The sequence below is a fragment of the Dendrobates tinctorius genome, unplaced genomic scaffold (assembly GCF_039654945.1).
Source record: "Dendrobates tinctorius isolate UK_male_01 unplaced genomic scaffold, ASM3965494v1 ptg000194l, whole genome shotgun sequence".
NCBI classification, from domain to species: domain Eukaryota; kingdom Metazoa; phylum Chordata; class Amphibia; order Anura; family Dendrobatidae; genus Dendrobates; species Dendrobates tinctorius.
In genome coordinates, this window is record NW_027361861.1 from 2,198,835 (window position 1) to 2,226,413 (window position 27,579).

A 27,579-nucleotide genomic window follows, 5' to 3' on the forward strand; every position below is an offset into this window, starting at 1 on the left:
CACCACACATCTAGATAAGTTACTTGTGGGGTCTAGTTTCCAAAATGGTGTCATTTGTGGGTGGTTTCCACTGTTTTTGCACATCAGTGGTTTTCCAAACGCGACATGGTGTCCGATCTCAATTCCAGCCATAAAAGTCAAATGGCGCTGCTTCCCTTCCAAGCTCTGCCATGCGCCCAAATATTGGTTTACCCCCACATATGGGGTATCAGCGTACTCAGGACAAATTACACAATAACTTTTGGGGTCATGTTACCCTTGGAAATATAAAAATTGAGGGTGAAAAGATAATTTTTTTGGAAAAAACATGATTTTTTAATTGTACAGCTGTACGTTATAAACTTCTGTGAAGGCCTTGGGGGTTCAAAGTTCTCACCACATATCTAGATAAGTTCCTTGGGGGGTCTAGTTTCCAAAATGGGGTTACTTGTGGGGGTTTCCACTGTTTAGGCACATCAGGGGCTCTCCAAACGTGACATGGCGTCCAATCTCAATTCCAGCCAATTTTGCATTGAAAAAGTCAAATGGCGCTCCTTCCCTTCTGAGCTCTGCCATGCGCAGAAACAATGGTTCCCACCCACATATCAGGTACCAGCATACTCAGGACAAATTGCACAATAACTTTTGCAGTCCAATTTCTCCTGTTACCCTTGGTAAAATGAAAAAAATTGGACCTGAAGTAATTTTTTTGTGAAAAAAAGTTAAATGTTCATTTTTTTAAACATTCAAAAAATTCCTGTGAAGTACCTGAAGGGTTAATAAGCTTCTTGAATGTGGTTTTGAACACCTTGAGGGGTGCAGTTTTTAGAATTTGTCACTTTTGGGTATTTTCTATCATATAGACTCCTCAAAGTGACTTCAAATGTGATGTGGTCCCTAAAAATAAAATGATGTTGCAAAAATGAGAAATCGATGGTCAACTTTTAACCCTTATAACTTCCTAACAAAAAAATATTGGTTCCAAAATTGTGCTGATGTAAAGTAAACATGTGGGAAATGTTATTTATTATGTTTTTTCTGTGCCATATCTCTGTGATTTAAGGGCATAAAAATTCAAAGTTGGAAAATTGCAAAATTTTCTAAATTTTTGCCAAATTTCCGTTTTTTTTCCACAAATAAACGCAAGTTATATCAATGAAATTTTACCACTAACATGAAATACAATATGCCATGAGAAAACAGTGTCAAAATCACCAGGATCCATGGAAGCGTTCAAGAATTATTACCTCATAAAGGGATAGTGGTCAGAATTGTAAAAATTGGCCCGGTCATGAACGTGCAAACCACCCTTGGTGGTAAAGTGATTAATACCTCATCATTTATATTACAATTTTCTATGTTTCATGTATTGTTTGACGTGTCAAGTAAAATCATAATTTTTTATTAATAATTTTGGATATCTTCTATCATAAGGACCCCTCAAAGTGACTTCAAATGTGATGTGGTCCCTAAAAAAATGGTGTTGTAAAAATAAGAAATCGCTGGTCAACTTTTAACCCTTATAGCTTCCTAACAAAAAAAAAACATTTGAATTCCCAAATTGTGCTGATGTAAAGTAGAGTACACATATGGGAAATGTTATTTATTAAGTATTTTGTGTGACATATCTCTGTGATTTAGGAGCATGAAAATTCAAAGTTGGATAATTGCAAAATATTCAAAATTTTCACCAAGTTTCAGTTTTTTTCACACAATCGTATCAAAGAAATTTTACCACTAATATGAAGTACAATATGTCTCGAGAAAACAGTGTCAGAATCACCGGGATCCATGGAAGCGTTCCAGAGTTATTACTTCATAAAGGGACAGTGGTCAGAATTGTAAAAATTGGCCTGGCCATTAACGCGCAAACCATGGGGTTAATAACCTAGGCAGGCTTCTGATGCAGTTAGTTTTATTTCTTCCATCCATGGTCTTACAGCAACTCCTGGTAGATGGCCAGAATGAGATGCCCCCAGTCCAAAAGATCCCAACCCGGAACAGGTAGTTCCACTGCCCGTGGATCAGGCGATACCCACTGTCTCCCAGCTTTTTGTTGGCCCATAGCTTTTGTATATCCCGCCGGTGTAGTCTACAATCACAGACTATGCCCCTCCAGATGACGGATACCACTACCATAGCACATGTATCCAGCCCCAGCCGGCATCAACCTCCCATTCCCTTGTCGGTGTCCTAAATACCCCAAGCTGTCCCCGTAATTGGCCCCGGCTCTAGGAAAAGCTCCCATCCCCCTACCTCCCAAAGCTAACTGTGCATTGGGCAAGGTATTTTCCTGGGGCTGAGCCCCTCACCTGGGACTGCATGTGAGATCCCCTGTGGTAAGGTGATGTGTTGTGAATTCTCTCTCTGGCTTCCCTCTGGTGATTACTGAAGGTAGTGGAGCAGGTCAGATTGACAGAGGGGTTGCGAGTTCTCTTTCTGGACTCCATCTGGTGGTTACTGGAGGTAGTGGAGTTGATCTGATTGACAGAGGCTTGCCACCTGATAATGAGGAAGACTATTGGAGATCTAGGGTTTCTGATTGGGATTTAAGACAGCTGACTCGCTCTATCCCTGCTGGTGATTTTCTTCCTGTGCCTTCTGAGGTCTGATGTCTCCTGCTCTTTCCCTGCATGGTTCAGCTAAGTGGTTCATTTGTTATTCTGTTTGCATTTAATCTGGTTTTGTTTATCTCTGCTTTGTGTGGGGCTGTGCTGAATCACCGTCCATATATTACTGCATGTGCCAGTTTGTCCTAGGACAGCTCATAAAATCTCACGGCTTTCAGTATCATCTCTATGCTGATGACACACAGATCTACATCTCTGGACCAGATATCACCTCCCTACTAACCAGTATCCCACAATGTCTGTCTTCTATTTCATCCTTCTCCGCAAGATTTCTAAAACATAATATGGATAAAATAGAATTCATCAGCTTTCCCCCATCTCACTCAACCCTGTTGTGAATTCTCTCTCTGGCTTCCCTCTGGTGATTACTGAAGGTAGTGGAGCTGGTCAGATTGACAGGGGGGGTTGCGAGTTCTCTTTCTGAGCTCCCTCTGGTGGTTACTGGAGGTAGTGGAGCTGATCTGATTGACAGAGGCTTGCCACCTGATAATGAGGAAGACGATTGGAGATCTGGGGTTTCTGATTGGGATTTAAGACAGCTGACTCGCTCTATCCCTGCTGGTGATTTTCTTCCTGTGCCTTCTGAGGTCTGATGTCTGCTGCTCTTTCCCTGCATGGTTCAGCTAAGTGGTCCATTTGCTACTCTGTTTGCATTTGATCTGGTTTTGTCTATCTCAGCTTTGTGCGGGTCAGCCAGCTCCGGCTGGGGCTGTGCTGAATCACCGCCCATATGTTACTGCTTGTGCCAGTTTTGTTTTGTCCCCTGTTATATTGGTCTCTTTTTGCTCTGCTTTCAGAATATACCAGAGTGCTGATATAGTGGGGGCGAAGTCGTGCGACTTCAGTGTTTTTTGTGCATGAGACGTGTTGGACTTTTTGCAGGGTTTTTTTTGCGTGATTGCAGACAATGTCTTTCCTTTCCTGTCCTGTCTAGTCAGTTTGGGCTCCATCATTTGCTCAGTCTATTTTTCTGCCTGCGTTTGTGTTTTCATCTTGTCTCACCGACAGTATATGTTTAGGGGCTATCTTTTCCTTTGGGGTCTGCTCCCGGGCAGTTTAGATTTCACCTTTCTTGCTTTAGGCTTAGTTAGCTCTCCGGCTACGCCAAGGCATCTAGGATCATCGTAGGCACGCTCCACGGCTTCTGCTAGTTGTGTGGACAGGATCAGGGGTCTGCATCCGCTTAGTTACCAACCTCTCTGATATTCTGTGGCTTAGCTTGGGCCTGCTATCCTCCTCGGTGCCCATTCATACAGTGATGGCTCCATTTACTCTTCCCATCCACTTAGGCCATATGCAGATGTTGCAGCCTATGCTGCGGATCCATAGCGTTTAAGACTCTGCGTGTCCGCAGCAGATATAGCTGCGTTGTACAGTACCATTGTTTTCAATGGTAAACTGAAAAACGCTGTGCACATGCTGCAGATTTTTCCGCTCTGATTTGCTGCGGGTTAAAATCTGCAGCATGTCAATTCTTTGTGCGGAATCTGCAGCGGTTTCACACTTTCTCCATTGCAGAGGTGTGAAACCGCAGTGCTAAACCGCAGGCTAATCCACAGGTAAACGGCAGGTCTTTTGACCTGAGAATTTACCTGTGGATTTTTCCAAATCCACTCGGAAAAATCCGCAGCACCTAAAACTACGTGTGCACATAGCCTTAATGGGACTAGTGACTGGGAGAACAATGGCTTATTTGAGGCCCCTGAGACACTAACCAGAGTAATGGAATGATTGCTTTACCTGATTACCAATCTCGTGTCTGACCTTATGTATACATAAGATCCAGCCTACACTTCTTCCTCTGCTTACTGTCACTGAATGGAAGCATCCTTTCCTGAGGCTGAACACTTTCCTGGAGAGTTGTGCGCCTTAAATTGATGATCAAACAAATCTCTAATAAAACACAACAATAAGACTGATGTAACCGGTGCTCCGTGCTGGAAAACGTCTGCATCCCTTAAAGCCATGGACTCCGCTCTACGACCATTTGTCCAATAGTCTTTAGTCCGTGTCCAGCTTCTCACATGGGCGTTTCTTCAGCTACTTCCTTGGGAGCTTGTTCTTTCACCCCTCCATCTCATGGACTACCAATCATACCTGTTCTATAAGTCTCAGGTGCGGCCAATCTCTATGAAAGGGAGAGGTGAAAGCACACTCTTCCCCTGGAAGCTCTGGAATCTTAAAAGGTATTTTAAGGGATTGTCCAAGCTTGGGGCGCAAGTCTGCAGTCATTCTTTGACTGCAGACTCGTAAATCCTCTCAGCGGATTATCCAGTGCCGGGAACGGGCAGTCATGTGACTGCAAGTATTTGATTTACATACTTCCAGCCACATTCTGACTAGATGTGTTCAGCCTTGCTCTATTCACTTGTATTGAGTGAGGACGCAAATCCCATACTTGCGGTCACACACCTGCCTGCTCTCAACGATGCCACCAGAGAATCCTGACAGTGCACGCTGTGAGGATTCACAAGTCTGTAGTCAGAGTGAATGCAGACTTGCGCCTCAAGCCTGGACAACCACTTTTGCTCAATTTTTTGGAGTGAGTGACAGGTCTCCTTTAAAGGAAATCTGTCACCCTATTTTTTGCCTATCAGCTGCCGGCACCGACATCAGGGGCTTGTCTTCAGCATTCTGTAGTGCTGTAGATAAGCCCCCGATGTAACCTGAAAGATAAGAAAAATTAGTTAGATTATACTTACCCTGGCGTTCGGTCCAGTCCGATGGGTGTCACCATCTCATCCGACGCCTCCCATCTAACAGTGACGTCCTCTTCTTTGCTGCCTGTCGTGGCTTCTGCGCAGGCGCACTGCTCTGCCCTGTTGAGGGCAGAGCAGAGTCCTGCAGTGCGCAGGCGCCGGGAGAGGAAGAAGAAGACGTCACCGTTAGAAGGGAGGCGCCGGACCGCAACACCCATCGGACCAAGACCGGACCGCCCCCCCCGGTGACTATAATCTAACTCCTTTTTCTTATCTTTCAGGTTACAACTGGGGCTTATCTACAGCATTACAGAATGCTGTAGATAAGCCCCCGATGTTGGTGCTGGCAGCTGATAGGCAATAAATAGGGTGACAGGTTCCCTTTAAAGAATTAAAGTAAGTGTGCGTATCCCTACCTCATGCCACTCTCACAGAGGCAGCGTAAAGTAGATGACAGGTTTGCTTAAATGTAGGCCAATGATATCCTATGTACAAATGCACATGTGCAATTTTCCTTGCATGCCTAAGAATCATGAGGAAAAAATAAAAATGATAGCATGTACTAGTCTTTTCAGTCTTACAAACAAGAACAGTTCATGTAATGGCATGCAGCTCCTACACCCGTCTGTGATGCAGGCAAGTGCACAGGGCTGTGGATGTGACAAGCCTGATTATTTCAATGACTGTCTGATCCTGGCCTAAAGCTACGGTAAGGCTTGCTATTACATGTGGTGGCTGTATTGGACCTACGTTACATTTTGGCACATTTTTCCAAAACCTAAACACTTTGCATTGACCGGAGGGCAAAACCATGTGGCTTTGGAGCAAATTTCGTAATACACACCAAAAATAATTCACTGTGGTTGAAAAATGTGATGGGATGCTTGCATAATACATATTAAAAACTCTGCCCTAATCATAACAAGCATGAGATTTTCTTAGAAAATGCTGAAAAAAAACCCATAATATATTGTTTTGTGTTTTTATTATATATATATATATATATATATATATATATATATATATATATATATATATATATATATATATATATATATATATAATAAACACACATATATTTATTATGCATGTCGAGTTGTCTAGTCTTCACTTGAATTTATGCACCAGAAAATTCTTAGTGTGTGCAGTGTGAGCCATATGAGGATTCACAAGTCTGTGATCATATAGTGACTGCAGACTTGTAGTCTATGGCCAGACAACCCCTTTAATTGCAAAATTTCTCCTGTTTGCATTAAACCAAACAAGAAAACTTTAACACAATAACACAACTAGTATAACAAGTAGTTTCTCGGTATTCAACTTCAAATGCCACTTTTAATGACTACTGCAGTCTCAGAATTATTCAACCTCTTCATGACAAGCGTCCTTACGAGGACTTCTTAGTAGAGATGAGCGAACATCATCGGCTCCCTCCTTATTCGGCAAGCTATAGCGCTTACCGAAGAAGCTGCATCGGGAACCCGGATATCTGGAGTGCTCCAGATAATCAACTGGTCGGCGCCGCAGCTGCGTGTGTCGCGGCTCTTTGACAGTCACAACAAACAGGCTCTCCATGCTCGTGCTGTGACTGTGACACAGCCGCGACACAAGCAGCTGCGGCGCCGGACTGCTGATCATCGGGAGTGCTCCAGATATCCGGGTTCCCGATGCAGCTTCTTCGGTAAGCGCTATAGCTTGCCGAATAAGGAGGTAGCAGACCATATTCACTCATCTCTACTCCTTAGTAGAGCACCTTTCACCGTTATGACCTGCTGCAAACATGATACAAAGCCAAAAAACATTTTCTAATAGTGTTCCTGAGGAATCTGTGCTAATTTCTTATGGGCAATGACCATTAGTTAACTAATATGCTTTGCATGCTGAAAACGCTTTCTTTAAGGGGCCACATTGGATAACGCTATTAACCTGAAGGTGTTGGGTTAATCTGCATGTCAACAGTGTTAGAAAAGTGCCCGGCCACCTTACTAAAAGTGCGGCTACCGGCAGAAAGTAGAACAGCGTGGTGGCTCAGTGGTTAGCAACCTGTAGCTTTGCAGCGCTGGGGTCCTTGGTTCATATCCAACCAAGGACAACATCTACAAGGAGTTTGTATGTTCTCCCAATGTTTGCAATTGTATTCTCTTGTCATATCTTGTCTTACTTACAGAATATGATTGTGCTACATAACTAAGCATGAGAAATAAAATTAACTTTATTCTTCCCAGGAGTCATACAGGTGTGCTGGCGCAAGTGAGTAGCAACTGTAACGGCACCCCGGCATTACAGCCAGCTCTGCACTGAGCCACTGCAGAGACAGCTGTCAGTCAAAGTGCAAATTAATAGTGCTATCTGACATTATAGGTTCCCTTTAACTCCCATCTAAGGTTTTCTATTGGGTTCAAGTCAGGAGACTGATGCCCACTCCTGGACTGCTTTTGAAACCTTGAAGGACTTTGTATTATTGTCCTGTTAGATCACATATGTCAAACTCTGGCCCACAGAATGATTATATTTGCCCTGTGACTAATGCATCGGCATCCTGTGTGGGGCCAATTATACTGTATGGAGGACTATGTGGGGCCCATTATACTGTAATGAGGACTATGTGGGGCCCATTATATTGTATGGAGGACTGTGTGGGGTCATTATATTGTATGGAGAACTTTGTGGTGCCATTATACTGTATGGAGGACTATGTGGGACCAGTATACTGTATGGAGGACTATGTGAGGCCCATTATACTATAGAGGACTATGTGGGGCCCTTTATACTATATGGAGGACTATGTGGGGCCCATTATACTATATGGTGGACTAAGTGGAGCCCATTATATTATATGGAGGACTATGTGGGGCCCATTATACTGTATGGAGAACTATGTGGGGCTCATTCTGTATGGAGGACTATATGGGGCCATTATATTGTATGGAGGATTTTGTGGGGCCATTATACTGTATGGAGGAATGCGTGGCAGCCCATTTATACTGTATGGAGGGCTACGTGGGGTCCATTATGCTGAATGGAGGGCTACGCGGGCGAATGATACTGAAAGGAGGGCTATGTGGGGCCCATTATACTGTATAGAGGACTATGAGGGGCCCATTTTTCTGTATGGAGGACTATGTGGGGCCCATTATATTGTATGGAGAACTTTGTGGTGCCATTGTACTGTAATGAGGACTATGTGGGGCCCATTATATTGTATGGAGAACTTTGTGATGCCATTATACTGTATGGAGGACTATGTGGGAGCATTATACTTTATGGAGGACTATTTGAGGCCCATTATACTATATGGAGGACTATGTGGGGCCCATTATACTATATGGAGGACTATGTGGGGCCCATTAAACTATATTGTGGACTATGTGGAGCCCATTATACTATATTGTGGACTATGTGGAGCCCATTATACTATATGGAGGACTATGTGGGGCCCATTATACTGTAAGGAGAACTATGTGGGGCTCATTCTGTATGGAGGACTATATGGGGCCATTATATTGTATGGAAGACTATGTGGAGCCCATTATACTGTTTCGAGGACTATATGAGGCCATTATATTGTATGGAGGATTTTGTGGGGCCATTATAACTGTATGGAGGAATGCGTGGGGGCCCATTATACTGTATGGAGGGCTACGTGGGGCCCATTATACTGAATGGAGGGCTACGTGGGGCCCATGATACTGAAAGGAGGGCTATGTGGGGCCCATTATACTGTACAGAGGACTATGAGGGGCCCATTTTTCTGTATGGAGTATTATGTGGGGCCCATTCTATATGGAGGACTTTGTGAGGCCTATTATTCTATATAGAGGTCTAAGTGGCCATTGGGCCATATGCCTTTTACTGCTCTTACATAACATATATATTTTTCCTGTATGCCCCATTCATAATTATGTTTATATTATTGTGAGATATGTTAATTAAAATGTATTTTGTTCTTGGAACACCCCATTTACGTTTGTTTCGTTATGAAAAGGTTCAGTGTTATATTTGATAAGGAAAAGCTTCCTCAATTGTAGACTTTTTAAAATAAATATACAGGATGGCCCAAGACTTTTTTCAAGTTTTTAATTTTGGCCCTATGTGTGTTTGAGTTTGATATCCCTTTGATAGATGTCAATGAATCCCAAGGTTCATCTTTCTCACAGAAGGTATGAAGTTTTATATTAGGATTTAGGATTTCCTGATTCTTCATTGAATCCACTTTGCACTCTACATTGTTTTCAGGTTTTCATTGCAGTAGGAAAAAAAAACAGCTACAGAGCCACCACCATGCTTCACTGTAGGGAGGGTGTTATTTTCCATGTATTCCTATTTCTTCTTTCTCCACCTGCTTCCAGTTTTATTTAATCGCTGCACACAACAGAATACCAAATCTTGTGTCGCTTATCTATGTGGTTTTGAGCATATTGAAACCAACTTTTCTTGCGCTTTTGAGTTAGTACATCTTGAAGCTCATTTGTGGTCACCTTCAGCATTTGCTATGCTCGTTACTATGCAAACTGAAATTTCAATGCATGTTGCCAAAAATATTTTGTAGTTATGTGAGGACTTTTGATAATCTGCCTCCTGAGTCCACTTTCTGACACATTCAGGCAGTTGAGCCAGTGTTCGTTTAAAGTAGTTTTCCGAGACGCATGTTAAAATCTAAAAATCTCAAAAATTCCTGTAATATATTTGTAAGTAATTCTGGCAAACTACACTTCCTATCAGTCCTTTCCTTGTCTGAATGCTTTTATTCTAACCCTATAATCCCTCTTCTGTTCCCTGTATCAAAGCCAGTGTTCCTTGTATCGGCCCCCGTCTGTAGGTACGTGAATGTTAGAAACTTTGTTTCACACAGAGACGCCCCATTGATTATAATGTGGTGTGTCTAGAATCTGGTGTCAGTTTTTAGAATGGAAGTCATTTTCTTCTATTCTTAAAACTGACAGCAAATGGATACTAGATAGACCCCATAAAAAATCAGTGGGGTTCCCTCTGCTTGCGTTGGCAACAGGAATGCATCAAAAACGCTTTGCACAATCATTTTGTTTCTCTGATCCATTAATAAACAGAAGATATAAATGGAAATTTGAATTTCTCCTCGCAATAATGAAAGGCCAAAAGTATTATGAAACCTAAATCCTAATTCCTTTTTGTGTATGGGAATGGAAGGGATGATTAGCCGTGAAATCCAAATCACTGCTCAGTTGGTAAGGACTAGAAGGTTGAATGGTCAGACACTAGGGATGAGTCAACATTGCCAGAAACTGGTGGCTGGATGTGCATCATGCAGCAGGTGATAAACAGCCAAGGGGTGATCAACTAAGTAAACCAACGATACACTGTGTATATATCTCTCCCTAGATTATGTGTGTGTTACTTATAAATACAAACACATACAATGTCAGTAATAAATGTTTACGTGTCATAATGATTTTTAAATTGAACACAAAATATAACTTCACGTACTGAACTTACCTTCCAAGTTTTTTAAATTGGTATTTTGACCATTGACAAATATGTTCAGGATACCTCATAAGTGTGGGTCCCAGATAAACCCCTCTTAGAAGAATGGGGATACTGTGACCCCACATTGTATTGAGCAAAACATGAGACATACAAGAAAAGCAGAAGAAATAAGAAATATAAATCTGAAGAATTCCAAAATGGGCAGAATTCTTGTAATTAATCCAAATTGTTGGAAGCACATCCCATATTACAATGTACCTTACAACCTGTGTCAATGGTCAGAATACATCTCTATTTTTATTTTTTAAATGAGCATAATGTCAGCTTACTTTCAGCTCCCATAAGGACTCTTCTGAATACCATACCCAATATACCTTGTCATACAGCAAGGTTTATTTTGTGCTGTTTCTTTTTCTCTCTTTTTCTGTGTTGCAGATAGTTACAAACAAAAGCATAATCCAAAAACTGCCGAAAAAGGTACATATTACCTCTCTCCCCATGCTTGTACAAAATGTTACCAAAAGATTGTGGCTGTGTGACAATGTGCTGCCCTTTTCCAAATGCTATCTTGGTTGCTTCTAGAACACAGGGACTACATTAGGGTAAACCCATCAGGACGGGTCAGTTTTAGATTAGGGCATGTGAAGATGCCTTATCACAGATAAACTTTTGGTCAAATAAATTAACTTTGAAATCACATAGGTAGGTGCTGCCTCCCTGTTTTTTTCCCACTTGGGTGGAGGTGTAGTGAAATGGGATACCTCTTGGTTCTGCCAATTGACCTATAGGGCACCCAAGCAGAAGTATATGTGGCAAGGCATTTTTACTACCAAATTGGCACTTCTGAAGCATATTCTAGTTGGTACAAGTTCATCCTCTATTTTCCTATATTTATACAATGCTATGTTTTGCATGTCATTTATACTTTTGCAACAAATGCACATTCAAATTGCTGTAAAGATTATGTCTTAACAACGGTATGTCTGTTTCTCCTATCTATGGAGACAAAGTACCTAAATGTATCAAACAAAGAAAATAAATTCCAATGCAATTAAAAAAGAAAAAAATGGAAACATATTTAGTGCTTGTCATGTACTTACTCCAAAATGTCTGTTTTTGAGAACTATGAGGTAACAGCATTATTATACACTTATGTTTTGTGATATAAAACTAGCAAGGTACTTTGTAAATATTGTGAAATTATGTTTTACCAATACATATTTCATTTGAAACAATGTCTGATTATTTGGTTAATTAATAGCAAATGAAAAACAACAAAAAAAATGTATATTTTCTCTCTGAGATTCTAATCTTGCAGCAGAAATCCATTTATAAATGTTATCGTTATAGTTTGTGGAAAACGTTACAAGAACAGACCTGGCCTCAGCTACCACTATACCCACACTCATCTCGCTGATGAAGAAGGGACAGACAGCAGAGACCAAGAATCTCGATCTCCATCCTCTCCTTCCATTCATAGAAGTGAAAACCAGAAACGTAAGTTGTTTATTTCTGTTTACCAAAATCGAAGCAAATACTTTGTGGTACATAACATCTAACGCTGATGAGAACCTAAACATTCAGGTGTGGCTGTAAGCAGCCTAAAAAGTCAAATATTTCTATATGGGATACTCGCAGAGGTTCAAGAGACTGAAATATTTTTTTTATTGTGAGGGTCTCATTGTGCAGAATGATGTTCACAGGATATTTCCTATCAAAATGTAGAGGCTTAACCCAAAAAAGGTAGCCGTAGTGGAGGTTTTTTTGTGCCCATAGCACACGACTAGTTTAAAAAAAAAAAATGTTTGTATGTATATATGGCTGAGTGTGTGTGTGCATATATGTATGTATATGTGTGTGTATATGTATATATATATATATATATATATATATATATATATATTAACTAGCTGAAGAGCCCGGCGCTGCCCGGGCATAGTAACTAACTGTGGTTAGTTATAGCAAATTATAATTATCCTCCATCCCATAGTCCCGTGCCCATGTACCCATCATACATATCCACGATCCCGTAGGCCCGTGCCCATATACCCATCATACATATTTGCCCTCCCATAGTCCAGTGCCCATATACCCATCACACATCCTTCATCTCATAGTCCCATGCCCATATACCCATCATACATATCCTCCATCCCATAGTCCCGTGCCCATATACACATCATACATATCCTCCATCCCATAGTCCAGTGCCCATATACCCATCACACATCCTCCATCCCATAGTCCCGTGCCCATATACCCGTCATACATATCCTCCATCCCATAGTCCAGTGCTCATATACCCATCACACACATCCTCCATCCCATAGTCCCATGCCCATATACTCATCATACATATCCTCCATCCCATAGTCCAGTGCCCATATACCCATCACACATCCTCCATCCCATAGTCAACCATTATGACATCATAATGAGTGGCGGGGCTTGCAACCTATAATGACATAAGCATCACCATGGCAACCATTATGACATCAAAATAAGGGGCGGGGATTGATACACACACACTTTTTCCCCATTATGTAGATAGGGGCAAAATTGTTTGGTGAATTGGAACACGCGGGGTTAAAATTTCGCCTCACAACATAGCCTAGGACACTCTCGGGGTCCAGACGTGTGACTCTGCCAAATTTTGTGGCTGTAGCTGCGACGGTGCCGAAGCCAATCCCGGACATACACACATACATACATACACACATTTGAGCTTTATATATTAGATAACAAGTGGATTTTGACTAGTGAGCTTGACTGATGTGGGGTTCCAACCTTCCTTTTATTTGTGAGTTCCAATAGAGAATATGTGCATTATTTCCAAATATGTGACAATGTGGTAAAAAGCAAGTTCCTTTTGTGAAGCAAATATTATTCAATATTTATCTGTAAGAACTGTTAAGGATGGGGTGAGACTTGCGAGAAACTCGCACAAGTCTTGCACCTCAATACCCGGCACTGCCAGCACTCGGATCGGAGTGTTCAGCTGCATGTCTTTCTGTGCAGCTGAACGCTCCGGTCCCAAGTGCCGGCGGCAGTGCCGAGTATTGACGTGTGAGACTCGTGCGAATTTCTCGCAAGTCTGACAGCAGGCTAAGTTGTACTATTTTGATTGCCTCTTTCTGTGTTTCTGTTTTATTGTCAAGACTTGTTTCCTCTGACATGTTTGCTTGTGCAGCAACAAGTTCAGAGCTCAGTTGCTTATGAAGCACTTTTTCTCTTTTCCTTCCTTCTTTGAGTGCTCTGGCTGTCGAAGCTATATTTTTTGTCAGTTCGGTTTAGAAATTTACGAAGGTATATGCTATGTGTGAACAATAGACGGTTTATTTTTAGTCTTTATTTGTAGAACAATGATGTGATGATGGAGCCACAATTTATTTATAAGCAAAGCCAAATAAAATCCAAAAGAAAAAAAAAAATCTGTATACCTATAAAAGTATAGGTGCAAATGTACAGCAGTTGTCAGCTGGGTAGTTCGGTAGATGTTGGTCTTTCATGTAACTCCGTAAGTAGACTAGTAATGAGACAAGGGATTGGGTTATCTGGAATGAAAAAACATTTAAAACATTAACGAAAATGTAGTTTGTGCCACCACTTATTTTACTGTCCATTTTTCAGAGGGCTTGCATTTTTTTTTTTTTGCAGTATGACCTGAAATTTTTAGATTTCATTGGCACTATTTTGGCAGAATGTATGCTTTTTGACTTGGAAGCAAAACAATATTTTTTTTTTCCATTTTGAAAATCAATACAACTTCTACCAGTGTATCAATTACAGTACAATACAAATTTAAGGAAAGCAAGAAAAGTAATTGCATTGACCCTGTGTCTGAAGCATGTCCATCTAGCTGCAGGCACACTTTGCTTGTTCTATTTGATTAAAGGGTTGATTTATGAGGACTTAAAGCCTCCTTATATGAATGCAATCTCAGAATGTGCCCATCATGATTACCGTAATGGTGGGTGACAGGCTACGATAACAGCATCACCTTCCTAATCACATTTGGAGGGGAGTGAGCTAACGCTTAAAAGAAAAGTGCATGGTTTTAATATAAAACAAAACACTTTTTAAAGGGAACCTGTCATATAAAAAAAACACCATTTACCTGCAGGTACTGGATTAATCTGTAGGTTAATAGCATTCTGAAGTCATTCAGTTGCTGCATTGAAGGCCTGTCTGCCGGGAGACAATGAACTTTATTCCTCCCAGTGGCCTCAGGCTTTCAGTCTTAGAGGCATGGCTTCAGTAGCGGTACCCCCCAGCATGCCTAACAGCCGACTCAGCAGTGCATCAGTACAGAGCCGGCTGTCAATCAGCGATGATGCATGGTTACAGCTGCTGCTCCCTATGTACTGAGCCGGCTGTCAGTCAGTGATGATGCATGGTTACAGCTGCTGCTCACTATGTACTGAGCCGGCTATCAGTCAGTGATGGTGCAGGGTTACAGTCGCTGCTCACTATGTACTGAGCTGGATATCAGTCAGTGATGGCGCACGGTTACAGCCACCGCTCACTATGTACTGAGCCGGCTATCAGTCAGTGATGATGCAGGGTTACAGCCACCGCTCACTATGTACTGAGCCGGCTATCAGTCAGTGATGGTGCAGGGTTACAGCCACCGCTCACTATGTACTGAGCCGGCTATCAGTCAGTGATGGTGCAGGGTTACAGCCACTGCTCACTATGTACTGAGTCAGCTATCAGTCAGTGATGGTGCAGTGTTACAGCCACCGCTCACTATGTACTGAGCCGGATATAAATCAGTGATGGTGCAGGGTTACAGCCACCGCTCACTATGTACTGAGCCGGCTATCAATCAGTGATGGTGCAGGGTAACGGCCACCACTCACTATGTACTGAGTGATGACTATGACTAAAACCCTGTGGCTTCAGGGAAAAAAATAAGGTTTATTCCTTCCCTGTAGCCAGGCTTTCAGTGCAGGCGCTGGGCAGCTTCAGAACACTATTAACCTTCAGATTAACCCCATATCAGCAGGTTAATAGGATTTTTTTTTCACATGATAGGTTTCCGTTACCTTGAGCAGTGTAAATTCTGCATTGCCTTTAGCCTAGGTAATTATTGAATATTACTAAACTGTATATAACTTTGTAGTAACTGCTCAGTTACATTTTTACTGTGGATAAAACATGAGTAGGGATGAGCGGACCCGTGGATGTTCGGGTTCAACCAAACTTTAGTCCAGAACTCTACCTGAACTTGAACCCGAAATCAGCGCTTTATCTATCTCTGCATAACCCTATTGCTTTCTTTTTCTGACTCCGAACTCTGAAGCTGTATGCACACGCTGCGGGTTCTGCAGTGGATTTGGCCACTGCGGACCCGCAGCAGTTTTAGCTGCGGTGTACAGTACCATTCAAATGAATGGAAAAAAAACCCCGCTGTGTAGACGGTGCGGATTTTTCCGTGGTTTTGAAACCGCAGAAAGAATTGACATGTCAGTTCTTTCTGCGGAATCCACAGCGGTTTCCTATCTCCACCATTGTGGAGATGGTGAATCCGCAGGGCAAAACCGCAGGCTAATCCGCAGATAAACCGCAGGTCTTTTGACCTGCGGATTTATCTGCGGATTTTGCAAAATCCGCACGGATAAATCCGCAGCGGATTCCGCAGCGTGTGCACATACCCTAAAATGGACTTCCGGGAGAAGAGTGTGTTCGGAGTTAAGCGCCTTTGAACTATGATTTCGTGCGGAATAAAAAAAAGCAGCATGTCACTACTTTTGTGCGATTTTGCTGCAGTTTTCCACCTGCTCCATTATAGAAATCCGCAGGTGGAAAACCGCACAAAAACGGCAGTAAAACCACACAAAAAATGCACTCAATCCGCAGGAATAATGCAGGTCATTTGACCTGCGGATTTAGAAAACTCCGCGCAGAAAAATCCGCGGGAGGATCCGCACCGTGTGCACATAGCCTTAGAGTTTGACTTTGCTCATCTCTAAACATGACCACAAAGTGTATGGAGAATTAGACTCCATAAACATCTGAACTAAAAGAGTCCATGCCTTATAGTCTGTGTCCCCGCTGACAGTTTTACATGCAGTGCCATAGGAGAACTAGTAATGATCCTTCTGCGACATTTACATTATGAACTCTCAGTGGTCGTTAAAACCAGTCAAATAACCTAAATCGAAATATACTTTAAAAACAAACCAAACTAAACGTATCTTCTAATCTCATTTTATGAAATCTGAAATCATCCTTGTTTTATGTACTGATTTTTATGTTGAAGGTTAAGGTTTATCAGCAGATTCAGAATGGCTGCCTGGACGGGTTTGCACGACAGACAAAATAATGACAGGTGGCAGCATCCACGGGTGCCGGTTGCCATGACAGCATGCCAGACTAGTACAGGCTGGGGGCCTATCAGGCGAAGAAGGAAATCAGCATGATTCCTCCTAGGCACAAATTGGACACCATGCAAGCCATAGGAAGCCTGGCTTGAAATGCATAATACATTGAGACATCTCTCAGGGCCGATTCTTTTCATGCAAGACAGTCTGCATTCCATACAAACCACTCAAAGCTCAAAATATAGAAAGTGATACAACGTTCTGGAAGAATTATAAAAAAAAAAAAGAGAGAAAACGTTCATCACTTCTGAAGTCCCAATTTAAATGTCGATGTTAAATGAATAATACGAATGTAAGATAACTTTTACGTTACGATAATTTTATGTTTCATCGCCCTCCTATTATAGAGATGATGTGAAAAGAGGGACAAGCTACCATTCTATGGACACCAAAATCATTTGCAGTCCAGTATCTGAAAGCTCAATAATTGGGCAGCACGGTGGTTCAGTGGATAGCACTGCAGCCTTGCAGTGCTGGAGTCCTGGGTACGAATCCTTCTGCGACAGTCCTTGCAACATCTGCAAGGAGTTTGTATGTTCTCCTCGTGTTTGCGTGGGTTTCCTCCCACACTCCAAAGACATACTGATAGGGAATCTAGATTGTGAGCCCCATCAGGGACAGTGATGATAATGTGTGCAAACTGTAAAGCGCTGAGGAATATGTTAGCGCTATATAAAAATAAAGATTATTATTATTACCACTAGCCCTGCTACTGATCTCACAGACTGATGAAATGACTTACCATCAGAAACCTCTGGCCAATAAATTATGGTCTTCATTTGGGCAATCTACTTAAGAGTTACATCCTCATTTTTGCAAAATTATAATTGGAACTTAACTCAGCTAATACCAATAGATCATGTTTATTATAATGTATGTTAAAGTTGTAAAAATATAATATAAGATTAATATTTATGTCCTTTAGAACACCAAATACGTACAAAAATGTCATAGAACTGCTTTTATGGAAATTAAAGAGTTTTCTAATCTCAAAGATCCTATCCCAATATCTAGTAGGTGTAATAATATTAGCATATACCTCTAATTATAAATGTAGTAAAGTTATTCAGATAAGCAGACAAGCTACCATATGTCTCTTTCCTCATGTGCAGTCATTGCAGAACCTTAGCTACGACCACCAGCTAACTTAACTGCATCTATATCAGTGGTTGTAACCATGAATACCTATGGTCCTGCAATGCCTGCACATGAGGAAAGAGACAGTGAATAAAAAAACTATACTACTTTTGTAATTGGAGGTATTTGCTAATATTATTATTACACCTACTAGATATTGGGATATCATCTTGGAAATGGGAAGACCCCTGTAAACACGGTATTGGTTGATAAAATAGTTGTTATATAATTTAATTCAGGGTATTACACAGCGACTTGACTGCATTGACTTTAAAATAGGTTTTGTCTGCATTGTGTCAGGTGGATATTTTGAAATCCTAATCAATGTCAATGTAAAACCTCACTGATGCAGTAAATTATTATTATAGCTTTGTGAATGCTACGTTTTTTTTTATGTTGTATATAGTGTATGCTTGATTTTGATATTTGTGCGTTTGCAGCAACCTCCCTTAAGGGGGCAGTGTAAGATTGTGTTATTACGATGCACAGTATTTATATGCTGACTGCGTTCAAACTCTTAAGTGCTTTAAATTGCTAAAATACAACACATTATCCATATATAAAATCAAACTAAATATCAGTAAATAAAAATGATGCTGTGTACAAATCATCCTTGTCACAATGTCTCTGATTTCAGAGCAATCTGACCAACAATGTTTGATTGATGTTGCCTGAGTACAATAGTTATTACTAGAAAATCAACTACAAAGTGTATGTGAAACCTTTTTATTTGAAGGGCATGTTAACACATTCAGTATTAGCTGTGTGTATGCAATAAAGGGCAGTACAATACAAGTCAATGGGATTTTCCTGGCGGATTTCACTTTGTGCAATACTTTGTAAGGTAATCATATGAAAACTGTGGCCAAATCTGCAAAGAATTTGCAGCCAGATGTGACACTGCATGATCTATTCTGTTCTGACCCCAAATTTTAGTCTTTATTAGTCTGTATTCTACTAATGTTATGGTGCTAAAGTTGAAAAAAATGCTAACGCGCAATAGGGTCTTATCCAAGTTTAACATGCCAAAAGTAAGGTATAAGTGCTCACCTTATCAGGTTGTGTGAAACACAACCACTAAAAAGCTTATATTCCAGATGCTGTAGCTTCCAAATGTTTGTATCAAGGTTAATATGGCTGGGCAATGGAAGTATCCGGAGCTGCTGGAAATATGAAAGTCCACATTGGATATAAAGTACAGGTTTAATGTCAACGCGTTTACGTGCATACTATTTTTATGCCTGGAGAGCAAGTGCTGAAAATGGTGGCTCCTCATAGTGAGTCATCGGCTGAATCTGGGTCAAAGACTGGGAAAGGAAATCCCCTTTCTCGCTACTGTGCAGTACATGTGCACTAGAACTCCGATACTCAAGAACCACCTGTGATGGGGGCGTGGCCTGGAAGCTCATGGTGCAGGCTGCATAGTCAGGGAGCTCCTGCAGACACGAGCTACCACTCGGCTTCAAGCGGCTCAAACAGGCTGATTTTTGTCACCTTTGTCTACTAGAGGACCCAGGGAGCACATAGCATTCCGCGAGGACCCCCGAAACTGCGCAGTAACCCAGCAAAGCTTACAGATTTCTACAGCAGGGAAGGGCTGCAGCAATCCAAGATGGCACCGGCATCTCACTCAGGCTCTGCATCCTCCCATCCCTCCTCTAGGGACATCAGAGAGACAGTGGCGATGGAAACAGAAGATATTCCTCTTACCCAGGCCACAATGCAGCGCCTCTTGTCCTCCCTCAGGAAGGCTCTCCATGACGATATGAAAGGTATGATTGGGGAGCTTAGGCAAGACATTGTTTCCCTGGGTGACCGCACAGACCATATTGAGCAGAAAATGGTGGAATATGCGACTGCTCATAATGTCCTGGCTGATGATTACTCTGCCCTAGAGGAACGTTTTTCGACCCAGCAACTTAAACTATGGGATTTGGAGGACAGATCCCGCAGATGTAACATAAGACTTCGTGGTATTCCTGAGACTGTTAAAGAGGCTGATCTGTCTGATCACTTTACGGCCTTTCTCAAAGAGGTTCTCCCTGATGCTCAATCCAGGCCCCTGGGAATAGAAAGGATTCACCGGGTGCCCAAACCCTCTCACATTAATCAATCTCTTCCCAGGGATGTGCTTGCCTGTCTCCACTCTTTTAGGGTAAAGGAAGATTTCTTGCATGCAATGAGAGATCAGAGAACCCTTCCGGAGCCCTTTTCAAAAATTGCTGTTTTTCCGGATCTCTCGGTAGGGACCTTAGCCAGAAGAAGAGAGTTTGCGCCCCTGTGTAAGGTGTTAAGAGAAAATAGCATTCCTTATAACTGGGGTTTTCCGGTGAAGATCCGATTTGTGCATATGGAGACAAGATACGTTTTTCACTCACCTAAAAAGCTGGAACAAGCGCTTCGTGATTGGAACCTACTGGTCTCCCCAAAGAGGGGTAGTCCACAACCTGGCCGAGTACAGCCTTCGAGAAGAGTAAGAGCGGACTGGGAGACGGCAGGTTGACCTTCCTAAAACTACTCTAGGTGGCACACAGCCTTAAATTCTTCTTGTGGCCTCTGTCTGCAGATGGCTTTTCTTTCCCTGATGCAGCGTGGGAGAATGGTGTATTCAAAGGGACCTGGTTTTCCCTTTTTTCCCTCTCCTGATGCTGTTTATCTGCCCCATTGCAGTATTCATACTGCCTGTTACGTTTACATAGATGTTCTTTTTATTGTCTGTTTACTTGTTTCCCTCATTTTGATGTGTATCCCTTTTTGTCGTCCCTGGGTGTGTCTGGTCAGACGTGTTCACCACAGTTTCGAAACCTTTTTTACACATGACAGTGAAACTTGTTTCTTTAAATGTCAGGGGGCTTAACTCGCCGTTTAAACGCTCTATGTTGTGGGAGGAGGCTTGCCGAAATAAAGCAGATGTATTGTGTATACAGGAGTCCCATATGCTCGAAGGGGACAACCACCGGGTCCGTAGTCTCATGTATCCCACGGCCTTCTTTGCCAATAATACTTCAAAAAAAGCTGGTGTCTGTATCTTTGTTAAAAAGGATACTCCTTTTCAACTCCTCAATGAGATTGCGGACCCGGGAGGGAGATTTATTATTCTGAATTGTGTTATAGATGGTTCAGCATATTCTATTGTTAATGTGTATGCCCCTAACCTCTCCCCTGTGAAATTTATGAGAGAATTGTTAAAAGTTGTGGAGGTGGAAGCTAGAGGCGGAGTTATTATATGTGGTGACTTTAATGTTGTCCCTTCAAGGGCTTTAGACTGTTCACCGCGCTCAAAAGTGGGTCGAGGTGAACTGAGCTCTCTCTGTTTGGAAAAACATTTACATGATGTCTGGAGATACTTACATGCTACAGAGAGGGATTTTTCTTTCTTTTCCCATAGACACAGCTCTTACTCCAGAATTGACTACTTCCTAGTTGACAGCGGAACTCTCCCGGCATGTGTTTCGGCGGAGGTGGGAACAATCTCCTGGTCAGACCATGCTCCTGTCAGTTTGGAAATATCTGTGGGGTTTCGGCCACGGACTCCCTGGCAATGGAAACTAAATCCTGCTCTTTTAACTAGGCAGGAGGTGGGGACGGATGTGGAGGCGCAGCTGGCGGAATACTTCTCCATCAATGATAATCAGTCAGTTTCTGATGAAACTATATGGGAAGCCCACAAGGCTTTTGTTAGAGGCCTTTTTATACAAAGAGCATCCCAACTTAAAAGAGAGCGCGAGCACACTAGAGTGACCTTAGTGGCTGATTTGCAACGGTTGGAACGCATTAACAAGCTTAACCCGTCCCCTTTGGTCTCTAAACAACTGGCCTTAACCCGTTCACAACTCAGGTCCTTTCTATTAGATCAGCATGAGAAGTATTTGAGGAAAATGAAAACTTCTTTTTATGCAATGGGGGACAGAGCGGGTTCATTACTTGCTAAACGTATCAAAAAGAGGGAAAGGTTGGCTCATATTGAGGCCTTGCGAGATCATTCCGGAACCCTTATACGTAACCCCATCGCTATAGCTGAGGTATTTGCACAATTTTATTCTAAATTATATAACTTAGAGGGAGATGTGAATACCCCGCTTCCATCACAGACAGATATCCAAACCTATCTATATTCCATCTCTCTCCCAAAATTGTCGCAGACCCAACTTGAGGCCCTTAACTCTCCTTTCTCTTTATCTGAAATAAAGCAGGTTTTAAAAACTACTAAACTTCATTCCGCCCCAGGTCCAGATGGACTTCCTAACGATTATTATAGACGTTTTTCTTCTGTTCTTGCCCCATACCTCCTCCGTACTTTCTCCTCGTGGCAAAGGTCTGGTTCGGTCTCTGCTATCTCCCTTCAGGCTACCATTGTCACTATACCCAAGCCAGGTAAATCTACAGAGGACCCGGGAAATTATCGTCCCATCTCATTACTGAACTGTGATGTAAAAATTTTTTCTAAATTATTGGCATCTAGATTGAATGTAATTACCCCGTCCCTGGTTCATCCAGACCAGGTGGGGTTTGTGGCCGGTAGGAGGGCTGGAGATGGCACTAGACGTATGATTGACGTTATTGACGTGGCTGAAAAGATGGGTGTCCCCAGTGTGCTTCTCTCATTGGACGCAGAGAAGGCTTTTGACAGGGTACATTGGGGATACCTTAGCTCTGTCCTTAAAAAGTTCGGTTTTGATGGCACAATATTGTCGGCTATTCTGTCGTTATACTCTAACCCTAATGCTAGGGTGCTATCTTCAGGTTTTTTGTCCTCCCCCTTCCAGATCACTAACGGAACCCGTCAGGGTTGCCCCCTGTCACCGATTATATTTTCTTTGGCTATAGAACCCCTGGCTGAGTCCATAAGATCTAACAAAAATATTTCAGGTTATCATATAGGTTCACACCACCATTTGATTGGCTTATATGCAGATGGCATTATTATCACTTGTACTGACTTGCATAAATCTTTACCGGCTGTTATGACTTCTCTGTCCTTATTCTCAGCAATTTCCTTTTATAAACTTAATGCGACTAAGTCTCTTATTTTTCCCATAGCAGTCCCTTCGCCGCTTCAAGAGAGACTGAAAACAGAACTCCCCTTTACATGGCGGGATGACGGAATTCCATACTTAGGAATAACCCTTACCCGCTCAAAATATATCGCCTCAACTAACATGGGAAACTTGGTCTCAGCTCTAAATTCCGAAATCTCTAGACACCCTTTACATGGTTTTTCGTGGATAGCCCGCGTCCAAGCCTTTAAAATGTTTCTTCTCCCTAAAATTCTTTGTTATTTTAGTTCCCTCCCTATTGTAATTCCTTCCAAATTCCTCACTAAACTCCAAAATATTACTAACCGATATATCTGGGCTAATACAAAACCTAGAGTAGCGGGTAAAATTATGTATCTTCCATATACGGAAGGTGGCATGGGAGTTCCCTACATAGCCGGGTATTATAAGGCTGCTGTTTTAGAAGCGGTGAAAAAGTGGTGGTCAACCCCGCTTGAGAATTTGGGCTGGATACAGATAGAATCGAGCTTTGTCGAAGGGTCCTCATTACGGTGCCTACTAGAGGCAGAATCGCTCCGGCCGACGCCTTATTCCCCTCCGCTAATTACAATGCAGGCCACCCTTGTAGGTTGGAGGCGAGTGGTGGGAGATTGGATCTCACTGCCGCCGAGCCTGATAAATATCAAGGCCCTGTCCTTTCACATACCCTATATCGATCTCCTTCCCTGGATGAAGGCTGGTATCCACTCACTGGGAGATATGTTGTGGGAGGGTACCTTCTCGTCCTTTTCCAAATTATGCTCGAACTTCTCTGGTATAGAGAAAACGGTTTTCGAACACTTCCAAGTGAAACATTTATTATCATCAATACACCGCCTCTCCTTCCCCTTATTACCTGTATGCCCCTCTTCTTTTCAAAAATTTCTCCTATCCAACCCTCACCAGTACAAGGGCTTATCTGCTATATATAAAGCTTGTAATAACCTTTTATTTCCTATAAGACCAACTTATATGTCGCGTTGGGAGGAGGATTTATCTTTTCACGCCTCGGATGAAGAGTGGAGAGCGGGAATAAAAGCAATACAGCGGGCATCTAAATGTATCAACCACCTTGAGACACTAAAAAAGATTCATCTTAGATGGTACTATCCCCCGATTACTTTTTCTAAATTTGGAAAGAATTTCTCCCCTTTGTGCTGGAGACAGTGTGGAGGAAGAGGTACTTTGGCTCACATGTGGTGGAAATGTCCTAGTTTGACTCCCTTTTGGTTAGTAGTCTCAAACTTACTTAAATCTGTGATGGGTATTGATTTCCCTCTATCTCCTCAACTGGCAGTTCTAAACATTGGGATCGAAACACTTCCCCTAGAATTCGTACCCTTGGTCTCGAATATATTGATGGCTGCTAGGATTAGCCTCGCTGCTAAATGGAAGGCCCCGCTCCCGCCTACCCTCGCGGAGTTGGTGGTCAGACTTAACTCAACATTTCATCATGAGTACTTTCTTTCACTAGATGCAGGGGTCAGAGACAGGGTAATGAAGAACTGGGCGGGTTGGGTTTCCCACCCCTTGGCATCTCCCATAAAGTTTAGTACTTAGTCTATACATCGGATCGGATTAGGATTTCTTGAGTCTTATCGGATCCCCCCCCCTCCCTTCCTTTCCTACGGTCTCATTGTCTGATATTGTTATTGTTATTGTTGTTTGCATTTTTGTCTGTCTATATTATGATCTTTGGTTTTCTTTCTGTAAGATCATTTCTGTCTTTGAAAATTTCAATAAAAATTTATTGGATAAAAAAAAAAAAAAAAAAAGAACCACCTGTGACTTGAACCCATGGTTCTAGCGCTTCTTCCCACTGGGCGCTGCCAGTTGTCAGTTTCTCCATTCGGGTGTGTGAACACCGATCGGTTCTCACGCATTGACCGCTGTTAACAATAGTTCACTTGTACTGCGCAGTAGCAAGAAAGGGGAATTTCCTGTCACAGGCTTTGATCCAGATGCATCATGACTCACTTTGGGGAGGCACTGCTTTCAGCACTTGCTCTCCATATGCAAGTAAAAGATTTGATACCACCTTGATTTTTATTTATTTATAAATAATTCTCTGATACAATTTATTTTAAATTAAAGAAAATGAACATTAAATAAAAATAAATTATATGCCATATGATCAAAGTAAAGTTTTACAACTTTTCACTTATTTAATTGACAATACTTTCATGATAAAATTTGATCATTTGTATTCCACTTTTATGAAAACTGTATATACAAACTACAACTGAATACAAAAAAAGGGTATGATCCTCTTACATATGCCCACATAGATTATTATCACCCTTTCTTTTTATCACTAATATGAAGGTTTTCTTCCACATAATACAATCACAATGGGTATTAGACTCACACTTGGCACACAATTACTGGAGGTCTTTATCCCCACTACTCCCCAGAGTTGAATCCCACTAGATTCATTTTTGGGAATTATTCCAAACTGATAAAGTTTTAAACCTTTTTATTTTCCTACGTATTATTTTAAAGTATGCATAAATCTATATATTGTCCCTTTGTTGTCTTTAGTATATGCATGTCATTCTTGATACATATCTGTCCTGTTGGATTTTTTTATGACATGTGACTGTACACGCCTCTCCCCCTTACCTTGGCACCCTTTCTTAAATTTCTTCATGTATTTAACCATGTACAGTGGGGCAAAAAAGTATTTAGTCAGTCAGCAATAGTGCAAGTTCCACCACTTAAAAAGATGAGAGGCGTCTGTAATTTACATCATAGGTAGACCTCAACTATGGGAGACAAACTGAGAAAAAAAAATCCAGAAAATCACATTGTCTGTTTTTTTTTCCATTTTATTTGCATATTATGGTGGAAAATAAGTATTTGGTCAGAAACAAAATTTCATCTCAATACTTTGTGATATATCCTTTGTTGGCAATGACAGAGGTCAAATGTTTTCTGTAAGTCTTCACAAGGTTGCCACACACTGTTGTTGGTATGTTGACCCATTCCTCCATGCAGATCTCCTCTAGAGCAGTGATGTTTTTGGCTTTTCGCTTGGCAACACGGACTTTCAACTCCCTCCAAAGGTTTTCTATAGGGTTGAGATCTGGAGACTGGCTAGGCCACTCCAGGACCTTGAAATGCTTCTTACGAAGCCACTCCTTCGTTGCCCTGGCGGTGTGCTTTGGATCATTGTCATGTTGAAAGACCCAGCCACGTTTCATCATCAATGCCCTTGCTGATGGAAGGAGGTTTGCCCTCAAAATCTCACGATACATGGCCCCATTCATTCTTTCATGTACCCGGATCAGTCGTCCTGGCCCCTTTGCAGAGAAACAGCCCCAAAGCATGATGTTTCCACCACCATGCTTTACAGTAGGTATGGTGTTTGATGGATGCAACTCAGTATTCTTTTTCCTCCAAACACGACAAGTTGTGTTTCTACCAAACAGTTCCAGTTTGGTTTCATCAGACCATAGGACATTCTCCCAAAACTCCTCTGGATCATCCAAATGCTCTCTAGCAAACTTCAGACGGGCCCGGACATGTACAGGCTTAAGCAGTGGGACACGTCAGGCACTGCAGGATCTGAGTCCATGGTGGCGTAGTGTGTTACTTATGGTAGGCCTTGTTACATTGGTCCCAGCTCTCTGCAGTTCATTCACTAGGTCCCCCCGCGTGGTTCTGGGATTTTTGCTCACCGTTCTTGTGATCATTCTGACCCCACGGGGTGGGATTTTGCGTGGAGCACCAGATCGAGGGAGATTATCAGTGGTCTTGTATGTCTTCCATTTTCTAATTATTGCTCCCACAGTTGATTTCTTCACTCCAAGCTGGTTGGCTATTGCAGATTCGGTCTTCCCAGCCTGGTGCAGGGCTACAATTTTGTTTCTGGTGTCCTTTGACAGCTCTTTGGTCTTCACCATAGTGGAGTTTGGAGTCAGACTGTTTGAGGGTGTGCACAGGTGTCTTTTTATACTGATAACAAGTTTAAACAGGTGCCATTACTACAGGTAATGAGTGGAGGAAAGAGGAGACTCTTAAAGAAGAAGTTACAGGTCTGTGAGAGCCAGAAATCTTGATTGCTTGTTTCTGACCAAATACTTATTTTCCACCATAATATGCAAATAAAATGAAAAAAAAACAGACAATGTGATTTTCTGGATTTTTTTTTCTCAGTTTGTCTCCCATAGTTGAGGTCTACCTATGATGTAAATTACAGACGCCTCTCATCTTTTTAAGTGGTGGAACTTGCACTATTGCTGACTGA

At 41.9% G+C, this 27,579-nt stretch overlaps 1 protein-coding gene across 12 annotated transcripts in view; it reads left to right on the forward strand.

Annotated features, from left to right (window-relative positions):
- DPF3 (double PHD fingers 3) overlaps nucleotides 1–27,579 on the forward strand; it is a 474,508-nt gene that overhangs the window by 372,398 nt on the left and 74,531 nt on the right. For 9 of the 12 annotated variants that reach the window (XR_012221569.1, XM_073552705.1, XM_073552706.1 and 6 more), the window contains 2 exons: nucleotides 11,207–11,248; nucleotides 12,122–12,268. Coding sequence is in view for 11 of the 12 variants with exons in the window: in XM_073552705.1 (XP_073408806.1) it covers nucleotides 11,207–11,248; nucleotides 12,122–12,268 (189 nt within the window). In the remaining variant the exon portion in view is untranslated. The remainder of the gene's footprint in view (nucleotides 1–11,206; nucleotides 11,249–12,121; nucleotides 12,269–27,579) is intronic. The other 3 variants (XM_073552701.1, XM_073552702.1, XM_073552704.1) reach the window with 1 other exon arrangement.